Raw genomic sequence first — 15,300 nt, 5'->3', positions numbered from 1 at the left:
TAATAGGGGTAGGCAAATATTGAAATTTTCTAATATAAATTGAATATGACTATGGAGAAAACATGCTCCCAAACACTGAATATCTGTTCAGAATGGAAAAAAAGTTTCAGAAAGACGTAAGCAGACAAATTCCACTGTCCTTAGTTTTTAAAAATAGTGTATGGTCTTTGCAACTGAAGCCAACTAACAATAGACTGACTCAGCACTATAAAAAAAAAAATGACATACGCAGAAATGCTGTGTTATAGCGTTTAATGTACCAAAGCGACTCGGGCTATGAGGGACACTGTAGTGGAGGGCTCCGGATAATTTCAACCACCTTGGGTTCTTTAACATGCACTGACACCGCACAGTACATGGGCCTCTAGCATTTCGCGTCCACTGAAATGCGACCGTCATAGCCACGATTGAACCCTTGTCTTTCAGGTTAGCAGCCAAGCACCATTACTGCTAAGCCATCGCTGCAGTCCCCATGCACAGAAATGTGTAAGGGTATGCAACCTGTACTGTGGTAACACAAAATGAGTACCAGAACGAAATCCATAAATGACATATGACTGCCAACTAAAAATAACATTATGAGCAGTAAAACCTCATTAATATGTTTGAGAGGCAAAATCACTGACCTCCTGGAAGTCTGGCAGATCAAGACACACAGAACGGTCACTTGTGGACACTAGAATCCAAGCTGGATGTATACGCCCATGAGCAATGGCCGGCTTGTTTGGCGTCTTTGCATGAAGTGCATTCAAAGCACTAAGCACTTGCCAAAGGATAAGGTGAGATAGAGGACGAGACAGTCCTGCCAGCGGCATACCCATATCGGGCGTTAGTAGGTAGGCATGGCGCTGATCCTGCACATTGGAGCCAAAAATTTGGAAACCTTTCAGTGGCATTCTCTTTATATGCTGAAAAAAACTATTAAGCATATTCTGGTAAGAGAGCAGTGCGGCTCACGTCACTGCAGGTGAGAAAACAGTTGCCAATTCTTCACAATCCTTCAGAAAAATAATTTAAACTTACAGAAAAGTAATGTACAGCCAACAGAAAAAGTTTAAGAGATGCGTGTGCTTGGGAACAAATTTATTGCAGTTCTGCCTCACAATACTAACACTTGATGTTGATAACAGATGACAGAGTGTCCATGCACCCATCATACTTGCTCACATTTCAGGAGAATGGCCCGTGTAACAGCGCAGAGATAATTTTTTTTCTCTGCACACCTGCATCCTGTAAACTTCTGTTGCCAAATGTACCTAAAATAAAAATACCCTACCATCTGTAATCACATGTCCAGCATGTGGCCAATGTGCAAGAAGTAACCATGAATAAGGTGCTTACAAAAAAAGAAAAAAAAAAGAAGCAGTTCAGCACTGCGCTCCTGTTAAACGTGATCATTAAACGGGACACGCTGAGGACAAATAGAATTTGGCCTGTATCGATAGGGTATACTGCGTTCTAATCACAAAGACTACTCTCACCAAAAGTATACCTTTTATGAGACAGAAAAGACCAAACAATAAAATACAGGCATCACCACCACTGGGCATTCTTGGAAGCGAACTGCAATGACAATGTGATGGTTTTCGTGCGTGTGGACCCCTGAAGTTGGGCTACACTGCCGTCCACCTTCAGGCCCAGATTTCCTAGTCTCTTTCAGCGTTGATGTCATCAAGTGGCGGGAAAACTGTTGAATCCATTTTCTCAGCCATAAACGCAGCGTTTGCTGACAAATAAACATCCATATAGCCAGAAAGTGCCATAGAATCAATTTCTACCAAGAACAAAAATTGGATGGATTAATCCTCAGTGTCCCATTCGTTTTCCAAGCATAGCAGCAGAGCAGTGCAGTCAGCCTACCATTGTATGAACATAAGCGCCATCCCACTAGCAGAGTAGGCTTTTTTTTTTAACCTTTTGATCACTGACAAAAGCACACAGCTGAACAGTACAGCTTTCACATGATAACATTATTTTTGTTGCCTCTTGTTTTTCGACCCCATGACAGAAGCATCAGCTAGCACCGGTTCTGCTTAAAAGGAAATAGTGCTTTTTGGAGGCCTGTCATTACCATTGTGATATCTATGTAATGCACCACAGATGACACTTGGCGGAGAATTACTAGGTTTCATTCTTACGCTGCTGCAAAAATAGTGCATTACGAGAGCGGAGGAGCAGGGTACTGCCAGAGCGGTGCCAACAGTGTTTTGTCAGTGGACTGATGCGCGCGCTGCTGAAGCCAAAACCCAAAGCCGCCTCCATTCAGCACTGCGCGTTCTGTCTGCACTATAGCCTGTGGTACAAATACCTCAGCAGCTGTGCTCAAATGTCGCATTATAGAGAGGTGTAATAGTCGGCCAATTTGTTTTACAAATTATTAACAACAACGATGAGTGCATTAGCACCCTTTGTTTTTTCAAGACAAACATTATGAAAATAAGAGGGAAATGTTAAAGCTGACACAAAGCTGATGAATGGCTTCGTCAAGTGTAGGCGATGTACACTGCATACAGTTAGGTTCACAGCTTGACAACTTCCAAATTATCAAAAAAAAACAAGGGCTAGTTGTTACTTGTACATTTAGGACAGAGAGAGAGAACTTTATTATGGTGACAGTAAGCGAATTAAAAGTAAATGCTGTCGTTTATGCACTGAAAAATGTAGAGGCATCACTGTATTTCATCTGAGCTGGGTGAGCAGCACGTTGCTATTTAGTGAACGCAACCTGCAGCGTCCTCGCAGCGTGCGCACGCTATGCTTTGTAGCCGGTGTATGCCTGCAAAACACAATTAGATAGGTAGCATTCTACACATGGCATTTGTTACCCACAATATTACTGCGTACGCCAACTGAAAGTGTCGGACGATAATCAAGTAGTGCAGTCTGTTGGGCCAGTTGGTGAACTATCACTGCAAGAAAAACTTTGTGCAAAACAAACAGGGCAAAGTTGAGAAAAAACACAGATGAGCGCTCGCCTGTGTTTTTTCACTCCTTTGTCCTGTCTGTTTTGCGAAAAGTTTTCCTTGCAATAATCTAATGACAGGCTTCATGACACACGAATTATATGACGGTTTCGTGCAGTCCCCTGAAGGTTGTATTATGTTTTATTTATTTATTTACACTGTACCTTGCAGTGACACGGCATTACAACAGTGGAGCGGGCTTCACAATGCAATAGATATAACATCAAGTTATACAATTAGAACAAATAAAAACAATAAAAGTGCAAATAGGTCTGACCAGAATATGAAAAAACAAAACAAGAACAGTGGAATTACATCTCTCTTAGTGAAGAAAGAAAAGTTGCGGCTGGCGCCCGCCACATGTGCTGGAAGCGCATTCCATTCAGTGATTGTTTTCAGGAAAAAAAAAAAGAGGACTCCATGTAATCAGTTTTGCACTTAATTTTGTGAACTTTATTTTCGTGGTAGTGGGGGGGGGGGCTGATTATATTGCCAAGGACGAGCGAAGACCAAGAAGTGGAAGTGCGAATGCAGTGGAAGTTGGGTTGTTGGACGCCATCGGGGACTGACTTGGTACGCCTGCTATGCCTGTAACAATATTTGTGCTGCTCGATTTTTGTCCATTTATAATATATATGGAGTGCATCAACTTCAGCCTTCTTTTTTTTTGTCTTTCCACCAATAGTTCTGGTTCGATAGTATTTTACATGTCAGTGACGCTACCTTTTCTTGAATATTGTTTGGATATGAACCTGGCTGCCCGGTTTTGTATAAGTTCTTGTTTATCTATCAGATAGTCGGCCTCTTCGATTATCCACCTCTGGCAGCCCGCGGGTTGCTTGCGGGCTGCCTGAGCGTGCTCGATTTTCTCGGGTTGCTCCGCCCACTTCCGGTGGCTGCCCGGAACGCGTTCGTTTTTCTCTGGCTGGGCGGTTTCGGGCTGCCAGCCGGCGGCCAGACTCGCCAGGACTATTTTGTGCTGGCAGCGCTCGGGCAGCTAGCAGACGACAGAGAGGTGTATGGTAGCGGGAAGCTCGCGCGGCCATTTTTATAATGACTAGAAGGACCGCGGTTCTTCATGCGATGTTTTGTGCGATGCAGGCGCTTGTTTCGACTAGGTCACGGTGCATATCGACTGTGTCGCCTGCAATGGAACCTTTTGCGGTAGTTCTCGCTGTTTATTGATATGTTTTGCGTGCGTATGCGCGATCATATTTCGATCGTCTCACCACCTCGCAAGCACAATTGCTCGCTTCATATTACGATCACATACTTCTGATTCACAAAATATTTCGGCTGTTAATTTCGTGCGCCCGGCGGATATTGCGATGGTGTTCGAGGCCTTTCATGAGAGCAGCCGGATTCCAGTTCCGAGTACGCGTTCAGACGCTCGCATATATGCATGTGCTGAACGTGTTTTACGAAGTGTTGCCCAGGTAGCACCGAATATTAGAATAGTGTTATAAAAATGTTATGCAAGTTGGAGTAATGTTACATGTTGCATAGTAACTTTACATTAACATTAAAAATTAACATATAACGTTATAAGTTACATAGGAAACGTTACTTTCACATTCCAAACAAACATTGTTTTAATGTAATCTTCTAAATTTTATTATAATGTTAGTCGCAACTATAAAACAACATTGCAAATATATTCCGAGCATGGATTTCCAGACATTTTCTCACTGTTCTTAGAGTAAAGATGTTTTTCAACTAACAGTACCTTGTAACCACATGTCTTAGATAGTACTCGCCATAGATTACATGAAGAGCCCCATTATTTTGTCACAAAACTTTAGTTATTACCCATTCCCCACTGTCACTCATGGGACATCCCGCAGTAGTGAGTATATAAGCTCAGCGGCATGATATCCGTTTGGAGGTGAGTGAATACGAGTTGCTGTGCTGTAGTGTGTCGCTCTTGTTGTTGGTTCTTGCAAAGTGTTGTAAGTTGTGTGCCGTCACCACTGGCAGGCCTGCATGCTTGTGCGGGGCTCCTTCACCATTTTCGAGAATGTTGCATTTATGTTGTTTACATGTTTCATGAATGTTTGGGGAAGGTTATTCGAACGTTTATATGTAACATTACAAAAACATTAGAAAAAAAGGACATTAAGGACATTGAAATAACATTTGAGCGTAACAAAAATGTAACATTATTGCAATGTTTTGGTGCTACCTGGGTGGTTGAGCGCGATACGGGAGCGTATGGTCTTCATTGCATTTGGCGCAGTGCAAAAGTGGATATGCTTTGAAAAACGCTTGACTGAAACATGTCCTTTATTAAAAGCCCTCACGAGCACATTCCTCGAGACTTCTCTGCGGGCATATATGTGGCCACACAGTTGTCGCGTCGACCAAGTGCTGATTCTGTCGTCACCAACTGTTGTACAGCTTCATGCTCGGGCCTTCTGCCACATATGCTCAAAATATCTGAGAAGTACCGCAGGCATGCACCTCCTCGCGTTTGGCTCATATAAAAAAAAAGAGATAAAAATGAGCTCTAGCGCTGATCGTCATGCAAACACGCGCGGAACGTGAGGCGCCGACACGCAGGGCTTTATTGTAGCGCCTTTCATTCCAGTGCCAGTTCTCTGCTATAAAGCTGTATTATTACAGAAACGATACGCAGCTAAATTTATACAGTGCAACCGCTTGTTCTAGGTGGACGTTCAATGTGCTTTTGCCAAGATTATGCGTTCCTTGCCCGCAGCAAAAGCCGGCGGCCGACAGACTACAGTTGAACGAACGTATCCCGATTCTTTTCTGCTTACAGCTTACAGGAAGCAGGTTACGAGCATAGAAATCGCAACGACAACAGCAGAGTCCACCAGGGTCGCGTAGTAAGCAAACACGCAATAATCCGAGAGTACGGCTTGTCGTTTGATAAACAACGCACGGGCAGTTTTTCCGTCCTATGTGGTGTCGACTGAAACACATTAGATAGCGATTGCTCATCGCATGCTTTTGAGGATTTCTTGAAGCTTACACAGTGCACCGAAGGCACACGCTCGCATTGTCAATGTATACGAGTGCGAGCTTGATCAGCTGCATGTTCTGCAGTCTGCGGCACGCAGCCCTCAATAACTGCAAGTCGTTTTCGATACCAAGCAGCCTATTTCTACCGTACGCGTGCGTAGCAATGAGACGCAGAACGCGAAGCTAGAGAGAGCATCTGCCCTCCGTGATCCGCGACTTGCTTGCTGCCGTGATTGCCGGCCGGCTGGTTCCGGTGGCCGCCAGCCCACGTGACCATGATGCGTTTTCCTGTCAGAGACGAACTTGCGGGCCGCCAGCGGGCTGCCCGAGCGCGGTTAATCGAAGAGGCCCAGTGTTGGTGAGGGTCCCATATGACACTAGTGGTTCTACTGTACAATAACTAGGTTCAAACTGCAAAGCCTCTTTGCTAGAAAGAAAATCCTCAACCTGCTTGGGAATAATCAGCATGCTTTATGAATCCTGTATCATTAAAATGCTTGTGCTAAAAAAATGATCTCCAAATCATGAAGGATATTTCACTTAACTTATTTAAAAATCCTTTATGACAGCTGTTTATAAACCAGTAGAATCACCTTATGGACAACATTGGCCCACTCCAGAAGATCTCAAAACTAGCTTCCGCAGAACCGTTGGACTCCTTGGAGTGCTTTTTATGTTCCCCAAGCACCTAAATCCATGCATGCCGCAACCACCCCCTCCATCTTTCCCTTGCCCACTTGCCATGACTAACCCTGTTATAATTGCTCATACCAAACTGCTTCATTCTGTAGCCAGTCATTATCTATTGAATTTGAGCAACTTCTGAGCGGCCACGCTTCTGCTTGCTCTATTTTGCATGTATGTCAGGCAGGAAGGGATGGGAACCGTGATACATGGGGTTCCTCAGCACCTATTAAGAGAGCATGAACTCCCTGAGGCTAAAATGCTTGAGAACCTCTGGCCTACTTTATTGGCTCATGATGATGTGCTCTGCTGCTGAGCATGTTATAGCAAGTTACATGCACAGGAGCATTTTTAATCAAGGTGAACTGCAAGGACAGTCATGAACCAAGACTTCAACATAATCAGATTGCAGCACTAATGACCTAGGCAATTAATGACCATTAATGCATCCCGACTCTCAAAGCCCACAGCATTCACATGTATACACTACCACATTATATTTATAAATCAGAAGTGTCTTAAACAAGGACATCTGACGTGAAACAAGCTGCAGTTTAACTGCCATTCTGCAGATGCACCTATGGAACAAGAAAGAGACAATCTGACAGAACAGCTGCACACTCACCTTCGATTGAAAAACTGCTTTTAGGGGAATCAGATGAGGGCTGGAAGCAAGTTTGTAATAATTTGCTTTCACTAAGAGCCCATGAAGTTCTTCTGGTGTATGTACGGTATACTCCTGCAAGCACATAACAAGTCTTCAGTAAGACAACCATACAGATGAACAAATACACTTGAACATACCCAACAGAACCCCAAAAATGTGGTTGGACTTTACATGCTCTAAGCCCTAGAATGAAAATGAAAGCTCACATTTGAAATAAGTAGTGATTAAACAACCAAGGATAACATTATTCACAGAAAAAGAATGACTGTTACAAGCACACATGTGGTTTAAAAGTGACAGAGCATTAACCCTCAACTTATATGTCTCACATGCTTAAAGCGCTCGCAAACGGAAAGTGGCGGACCTACATACCATATATTTGAGTGCTGAATACTACTGAACTATCAAAGAAACCATTCAGCATGTTTTTATCTTTAGCTAACCAGCCTCCTTGGGGTTGTGTGTGTGTTTTTACAAGCGCAAGTGTATGGTACGATATCCCATCTTGGTGGGGAAAAATAAAATTTTTGAAGAATTGTTGAGCTTCTGAGCTTTTTCTACCAATCAGCTGCTTCATAATACTTCTTGAAGCAATTTCCAATTCTAATACAAGTTGCCGAATACATAAGTAGTCATTGGCACTACTGTGCACCCCCTATTTCTAAAAAACCAGTGGTCGAAATGGCCTGCAAGTGACGTCATTCAACTCCTAGAGTCATTCTGAGTGCAATTTTAACATTTGCATGCCAGACATGCACACACCATGCATATTATAAAGGGTTAAAACAGGGGTCTCAAACTCACTGCTATGTGGATCGTCTCCCCCAGGCCAGAAGCCGGAAAATAACAAAAACAGGAGGAGGGGGTTCAATCACAATGTCATTTTTTTTTTTGGGGGGGGGGGGGGGGGGGGGGGGGAGGGGGGTCATGTGAAGACTGTCAATTTTGCAGTGTGTTAAATAAAACAAAATACTAAGATATTTGGCCTTGTCAAGAAGAGGTTTTATTTTTGAATCGCAGGCATTACCCTTCAGTTCTAAGCATGTTGCTGACTTGAGGTTTGACAACGCTTCGTAGAGACAAGGGATGCAATATCCTGTATTAGGCTGTGAGAAGACTATTCTCATGGTGGCTCAGAGGTGGTCATCCATCATTCTTGAATGCACCACAGATTTATTCACTTTTAATACTGAGAAGAGGTGCTCACACAAGCACATGCTCCTGAACATGACAATGATCCTTGTTGCTTGGTGCTGCAGAGTTGGAAAAATTATTTTAATTAAAAAAGTGCAAAACTCCGAGACATCTATATCTTCAAATTTCTGCCGTAATGTGGTGCTTGCTTGAAGCTCAATAAGTTCCATTTACAACTCAGGCTCAACATTGTTGACTCGCACAGCGAAGGGCACAGAAAATTTAGAACTGTTCAGAGAGGCTGTGGATGTCTTGAAACCAAATTCTGAATTCTTCCTCGAGATTGCAAAGCAAATCTGTGAAAACATCATGTCCGACTAATTTGAAAGTTGGAAAGTGGTCCAGCTTATTCGCTTTTATCTGGTGCTGCCAGAGTTGTAATCTGGCGTGAAATGCATGAACACCTTTGCTCATTTTCATTATTATTTTAGTTTTACCTGAAGTTTTACGTTTAAGATGTTCAGGTGATCACATATGTCTGTGAGAAATGCAAGAGAATGGAGCCACTTCTCATTTGACCGCTCAGCAATTAGCTTATTTTTCTTCTTTAAGAAGCTGTCGATTTCCTCTCCAAGGTAAAAAAAATCTCTTAAGCACTTTCCGTGGCTCAACCAGCACACGTCCATGTGGTATAGGATCTTCTTATGACTGCACTCTTCCTCTTGTAATAACAGAGAGGTGAACTGACAGTGGTTGCCGCTCTTGAACAAATGAAGTTCACCGCGCCGAATTTAATGCTGATGACAGATTTCATATTCAGTCTTGCTGCATACTGCTTCTTGGTGTAAGATGCAGTGCACCATCACAAACTGTTCAGTGGCTCCAAGCCCTTCAAGCTTCATCCACAAACGTCCTACAAGACAGTTTCTGCTTCCAACCATTGATGGAGCACCGTCAGTTGCCTCACACGATATGCTCCCTCTGCAAACCGGTGCGATCAACAACTCCTTCAAGCGCCAAAATCTGGAATGGTGCTTTTCATCGGGACCATGTCCAGTAGTTCTTCTATCATGTTGAGATTTTTGTCTACCTTCCTTTTTCATGCTGGGACAGATAGCACCTGCCCAAAAGGTTTTGCAGTTGTGCAATTAAATGGGAAATAATGAAGCTTGCTCTCATAGTTTCCTCCGCTGTGTTGGCAGGAGTTTGGAAAAATTCTTGCAGTTTTCTGAGTGACGCCTTCAGTTGATCCACTTTGTTGTCATGCATCTTTCCAGTTAATGCACCATACTTGTCATGATGACAGGACATGAAGTGGCATCACATGTTGTAGTCTTTCGGCACAGACACTCTTATGGCAGAGTAAACACATCACCTTGTCCCTTGACTCAGTGAAGAAACACAACTGCCCCCTCTCTCTTTCATCTTGAACTTTTTGTTTCTTTGAAGCCTATGACAGAGGCACTCCAGCGTCCAACTTTCACTGTGAAAAGCATACCGTATTTACTCGCATAATAGGTGCACTTCCAGTTTGGTCACAGAAAATAAGATTTTTTTATTTCCACGCATAATAGGCGCACCCCGAACTTGGCACTGTGATCAGCCAACGCCTCCACATAACGCCTCAACATAAGCATGACATAAACAAGCAATGTGATGCAAAAATTTCTAGAGCACTGCAGTCTGCTGCACTGGAGAAATGTGAAAGCATTTGTGTTTGAACGTCAGCGTCTCCACTTGGCTAGCCGTTCTTCGCGCTCTTCAGGCATTTCAGCTGCTCGCTTGACTTTCCTCAGCTCTTTCTCCCTCTGCTTGCCCGCCCAGTACCAAGTGACGATTTCAGAATGCGGCGAGTTGATCTTCTGCTGCCTATACCGCTGTTGAGCGGTGGCCGAAGACTCCTTCTCTTCTTCCATGGTGTGCCTCTGACGACCGAGCGCATTGCCTCCCGTATACATTCAGCGCCGTGCGCATGCGCACCTGTGGCGTGACTGAGGAGCTGATGGCGGCGGCGCACCTGTGACGACACGAGCAGCGCACCTGTGACGAAACCGAATGCCACGGAGACGGCGTGCTTGCGACACTCACTTTCAGGCACTGGCGAAATCGCATAAGGTAGGCCAGTGTAGCTTTCACTACAAAAGCAAATGCAGCACAGAGCTAGATGCTGATATGTTTTGCCGGGCTAGTAGCATGTTCCACCAGGCATCGGGTCCAGGCGCACCGCCGCAGTGCCGACGGAGGAAGGAACGTGGGCCGGAGACAGGGAGTAGGAGAAGCAAAAGAAAAACTGTATTCACATATTTACAAAAATTATTTACAAGCAAAGACAAACAAGGTAAAATCTGAGAAGTCTCAGGGAAACGCTGAGGGAAACGCTCAGGGAATCGCTCCACGATGAACGTGTCGAGCGCTTTAAATAGACCCTCCCGAGATCTTCCCGCCTTTTCCGACCAATCGTAGGAACTTCGTCCGGGTGCTCCAATGTCGTCCCCGCTTCGTCGTCTTCCTCGGCTGAGGCACTAGGATACTCGGAAGTGTCCCGTCCGGCCAGGTGGATCCCATATCTTGTCTCAAGGAAACGCCCAAGGGCGAACACCTGTAGCGGCGTCACCCCGCTTCATCGTCTTCCTCGGCTGAGGCACTTGGATACTCGGAAGTGTCCCGTCCGGCCAGGTGGATCCCATATCTTGTTTCAAGGAAACGCCCAAGGGCGAACACCTGTAGCGGCGTCACCCCGCTTCATCGTCTTCCTCGGCTGAGGCACTTGGATACCGGGAGGTGTCCTTTCGGGCCAGGTGGATCCCATATCTTGTTTCAAGGAAACGCGCAAGGGCGAACACCTGTAGCGGCGTCACCTGCGCAGTTGACAAGAGCCAGGCGCGGTTGAATGGCAGACGCTCGTCTCCGCACGTGACAGCAGGCGTTGAGTCATGTCACCCTGACGGTTGTACACACAAGGCCGCAGGGTCAATACTGCTGTGTTGGGTGCCGTTTAAGGGGAACTCGGGAAAAACACGTCGTGGCAGTTAGGCAGAAGTGGAGGTACGTGGAATCCAGGAGTCGTATGCGTCCCTCGTGTCCGGTTCCACCTTTCTTTTCGGGAGGTCGCATGGGAGCGCGTGCATGGAGAAAGACCACTTTCGCAGAACCACGCACTGCCTCTGGGAATGGCCTATGTGGATACAGATGTGACGGGAACACACAAAGAGAGTTGGGGGGGGGGGGGGTAAAGTCACAACAATGCAGCTCATGGCAGTGTTACATCAAGTAAGATTCAAGAGCGCCCCGGAGTGGACTGTAGCACGTTGGATCGTTAAAGCATGTGCGTCATATTGTAAAGTAGTGGGGACGGCAGTTCGGCAGTCAGCAGAGCAGCAAAAAGGGCTTTGAAAAGAAACTGTTGATTGGGCTGACTTGTGCCCACAATGAACTGAATGATTTGTCAGCAGCAATCGCAATAAGTGTGCTCGGTGGTCATCGAACAGATTGCCTGCCGCTCTTAGCTGCACTCAATTTAAAGCTCGTAAGGAACCATTGAGATAAGGCGATAAAGTAACTACAGCAATCTGGGACAATGTGGAAGAAGTTGTGCATGACTGCGATCATTCAAGAAAAGCCTGGTCGCATTTTGCATCACAAATAAAATGATAAAAGCCTAGTGACAGCAGTTCTGAGCGTGAACAAACAAACAGTATAAAGATTCACGGCAACATCTTCAAAAAGCTCCCTGATTAATGCTTTATCGTTGAGTGCTTGCCTACCCACAGGCTTCCCCCATGCTTGCTACGGGCTGGTTCAAGATGCCCGCTCGGGTATATTAAAAAAGCACACTACTTCCATGCGGTGATTACAATCATCACGGCAGTTGCATCGAAAGCCGCACTTGCTGGCCTGTCACCTGCCTAATGCTTTTGCAAATTGCGAATGGCAAACTCAAATATAAGATATGATGTAAAATTACGGTACAAAATTATGAGGAAACACTGTATATTGTGGGGACGCACTCTCCCCCTGTGGTTCGCTTTCCCGCAATGCACCCCAACTGTGGTTAGCTCCCTCACAAGGCACCCGCCTCAGTTGCGTTACTTTTACTAACAGGGGAGGGCGCTCGCGTCGCAGCGACACCAGCGCCACGGATCGCGTTTTGCTGCGCGCGCGCGGGGGGAGAGACGGGGCTCTTCTGCTCGGCATCGGGAAAGCGCCCGGACGTATCGCTCGCGGCTCCGCTCTTCGCCGGTGGGCGCCCTGCTGGTCGGAACATGCTCCCGCCAGCCCATCCCGTCCGGCCTCGGAGTTTTCTCTTGTCCTAGCGTGAGCGAACATTCGCTCGTAACCGTGCTGGTGAGTCGAACATCCTCGATTCCTCAGCGTATTTTGTTGCTAGCTGGCGTTATTGTTATAGCAATAAATGCCTTGTTTGTGTCAGCCAGTGTGTCGCTTCTTTGTTCCCGTAGAGCAAGGCCCGCCGTGGTCGGCGAGCGCTCGGTAGTGTACGCGACCACGGGGTGCGGTCCGCGCGGTTTTGAACTGGGTCAGCCGCAGTTAAACGGAGAGAACTTATTTATCTCCCCGATTAAAACCCCATAATATGCCGCTACAACAAAAAACAAGAAGAAGCAATTGATATCCTTTCAATTTCGTTCTTGCTTTCAATGTTCTGTCAGGTAAACACCACAGAGGTTGATCTATTGAGGTGAAAGAAATAAAGCATGCACATAATGAAGCGTAAATAAAATACTCTTCAGTTCAACGTTGCAGGCATGCTTATTTGGTTGCGATAGGTGGTGTGCCATGGGGACCTTGCTGTTCAATTGTTGCATGCTTTTCTGTGGTCATTTTTAAACAGGTGCCGTCCTTGAGACAATACTGCTGGCCAAAAACAGTTGAAAGAACCCTCAATGACCTTAAAACAATGAAAAAAATTGGTAGAGCTAAGCTTACCGGCTTAGCACATTAATCAGTGAAAGCTGGTTGGAATTAGCGGCATTTCCAGCAGGCAAGGTTGGTCTGGCATATGCATGCAGTGAGGACGGTAAAGCTGGCACAAGCACATTTACAGACATTTTATGCACATGATGAGCCAACTTAACACACAAATAGCTACTCGGCTTTGCTTCTCTGTTTTGCACAACTTTAACTACTTGGCTTCACCTCTCTTTTCAAGCATGTTTTGCCACTTGGCTTTGGCCTGCGTGTTTCGAGCACGTTTAGATACTTGGCCTAGCCTCTTTTTCAAACTCCTTTGGCCATTGGGCTTCACTGCTTTATGAGCCAGCACCCCCGCTAGCGATGCGGTCTTGCACTTTCAGTTCGAATATCAACGCGCTTTTGGCTTTCCCGTCGGAATAGAGAATATTTACTTCTAATGGAATCTACGAGCACCCCACGGCACACACTTTTCGCTAACATCTATTGTGGTCTCCTCTTCTTTGCACCTTGTCAACGTGGCACTGAAATCCACAGCTGAATCCTTGCAACGTTCACAAGCCTCATGCGGTTGCTGCGGTTGCCGTTACATGACACACTCCACCGTCCTGTCTAGCGATCCTCCTCTACAACTTGTTCAACCACTGGGCTAGCTCTCCCCTACCTCCATGAAAAGAGAGCCACTGGAGCACAGCAAGCAGCGGCACCACTTTCTCTCTTTCTTCTTCTTGCACTCTGACCTTCCTGCCTTTCCCCAGTGGTGCACTTTTCCATCTTTTCTTTCCTCCTTGCTGCACCAGCTGTGGCTAAACCGACTTTCCCTCTTCTCCTTGACAGCATGCTCCACTTGGCCGGTGCCAGAGCAACTGGCGATACTCATTCCAGTCTTTCACTCTCTCCCATCGATGGGAGAGAGTGAACACGTTACGGCTCTTAATATACACCCAAATGACTAATACTGAATGGCTTGTATAAAGCTATTGCAGCTTTCGCTGTAAAAAAGAAAACCATGACCTTACGCGGTGCTTTGCTCAACTGCCCGACGGTCGCTTCGAAAGCAACGCAGCCACGCCAGCGTGGGTGGCACTGAATGCAGAGCCCCAGTGGCGCTGCCTGGCCATTACAGGCTTCTTATACACTTCAAATTTGCTTGGAACCAGAAAACGAATATTTGCTCAAGCCTACAAATGCGGCAACTGAGCTACAATGCAAGTGGGGCCATCCCTTTCATGCTACCTCGCGTGCTTGAATCGAGAGCGCCGGCTGTGTAATGTGGCTCCAAATGCAATGTTCATGGCGACATGTAGCCCAGTAGAGAGTAGAGAGCTGTAAGTACACTTAAGGAGTCCGTGTAAATAATATTGTTTGTGAGGTTCTCGTTTGCTATTTTTTCTACGGCCACACAGACTGCATAACATTCTGCAGTGAAGATACATGCGTACTGTGGAAGTCATACTGTTTCCTCCAAATTCCCTCACACCACAGCGCTTCCTGGGTAAACATCCGTTTTTGAACCATCAGTGTAAAAGCATGTAAACTACTGTATTTTTCTTTGAGTGCAAGGGATTCTTGTATGACATGTTACTGTGGAGTTTGTTTCTTACCGAACTGTGTAAGAGTGAAATGCAGATTGCAGAGAAATTGTACCATGGAGGTAGTCGGTTTATTCTTTGTGCTACATGTCAACTGTGCTGAGATTCTGCAACATCTCTTCAAATTTTAAGAGCAGTGGTCTGGTAGTCTGAGGTTTGTTGTTAAACAGTATTCTAGATGGGCACTTTATAACTATAGAGTAACAGATATGTTTTGGTAGGGAATGCATTTTTATAATGTATGAGCATGTGAGCATGCTTCTTCTGTCTGCAAGTGGTAGTTCAGTGGTTTCTACATACAGACTGGTTATGGTAAGTTAAGATAATAAAGAGCAGCATCAACAGCTAT

General features: G+C 45.5%; 1 protein-coding gene across 1 annotated transcript in view; it reads right to left on the bottom strand.

Annotated features, from left to right (window-relative positions):
* LOC149351674 (serine/threonine-protein kinase 31-like) overlaps positions 1-15,300 on the bottom strand; it is a 106,574-nt gene that overhangs the window by 13,284 nt on the left and 77,990 nt on the right. The window contains exons 18-19 of the mRNA XM_089575626.1: positions 7,255-7,368; positions 627-854 (exon numbers count right to left, since the gene is read on the bottom strand). Coding sequence (XP_089431752.1) covers positions 627-854; positions 7,255-7,368 — 342 coding nt within the window. The remainder of the gene's footprint in view (positions 1-626; positions 855-7,254; positions 7,369-15,300) is intronic.

Source organism: Amblyomma mixtum, chromosome 3 (assembly GCF_055824585.1).
Source record: "Amblyomma mixtum isolate Tamu chromosome 3, ASM5582458v1, whole genome shotgun sequence".
NCBI classification, from domain to species: domain Eukaryota; kingdom Metazoa; phylum Arthropoda; class Arachnida; order Ixodida; family Ixodidae; genus Amblyomma; species Amblyomma mixtum.
Note: the sequence above shows the minus strand (reverse complement) of the source record. Positions and strands in the feature narration are given on the sequence as shown.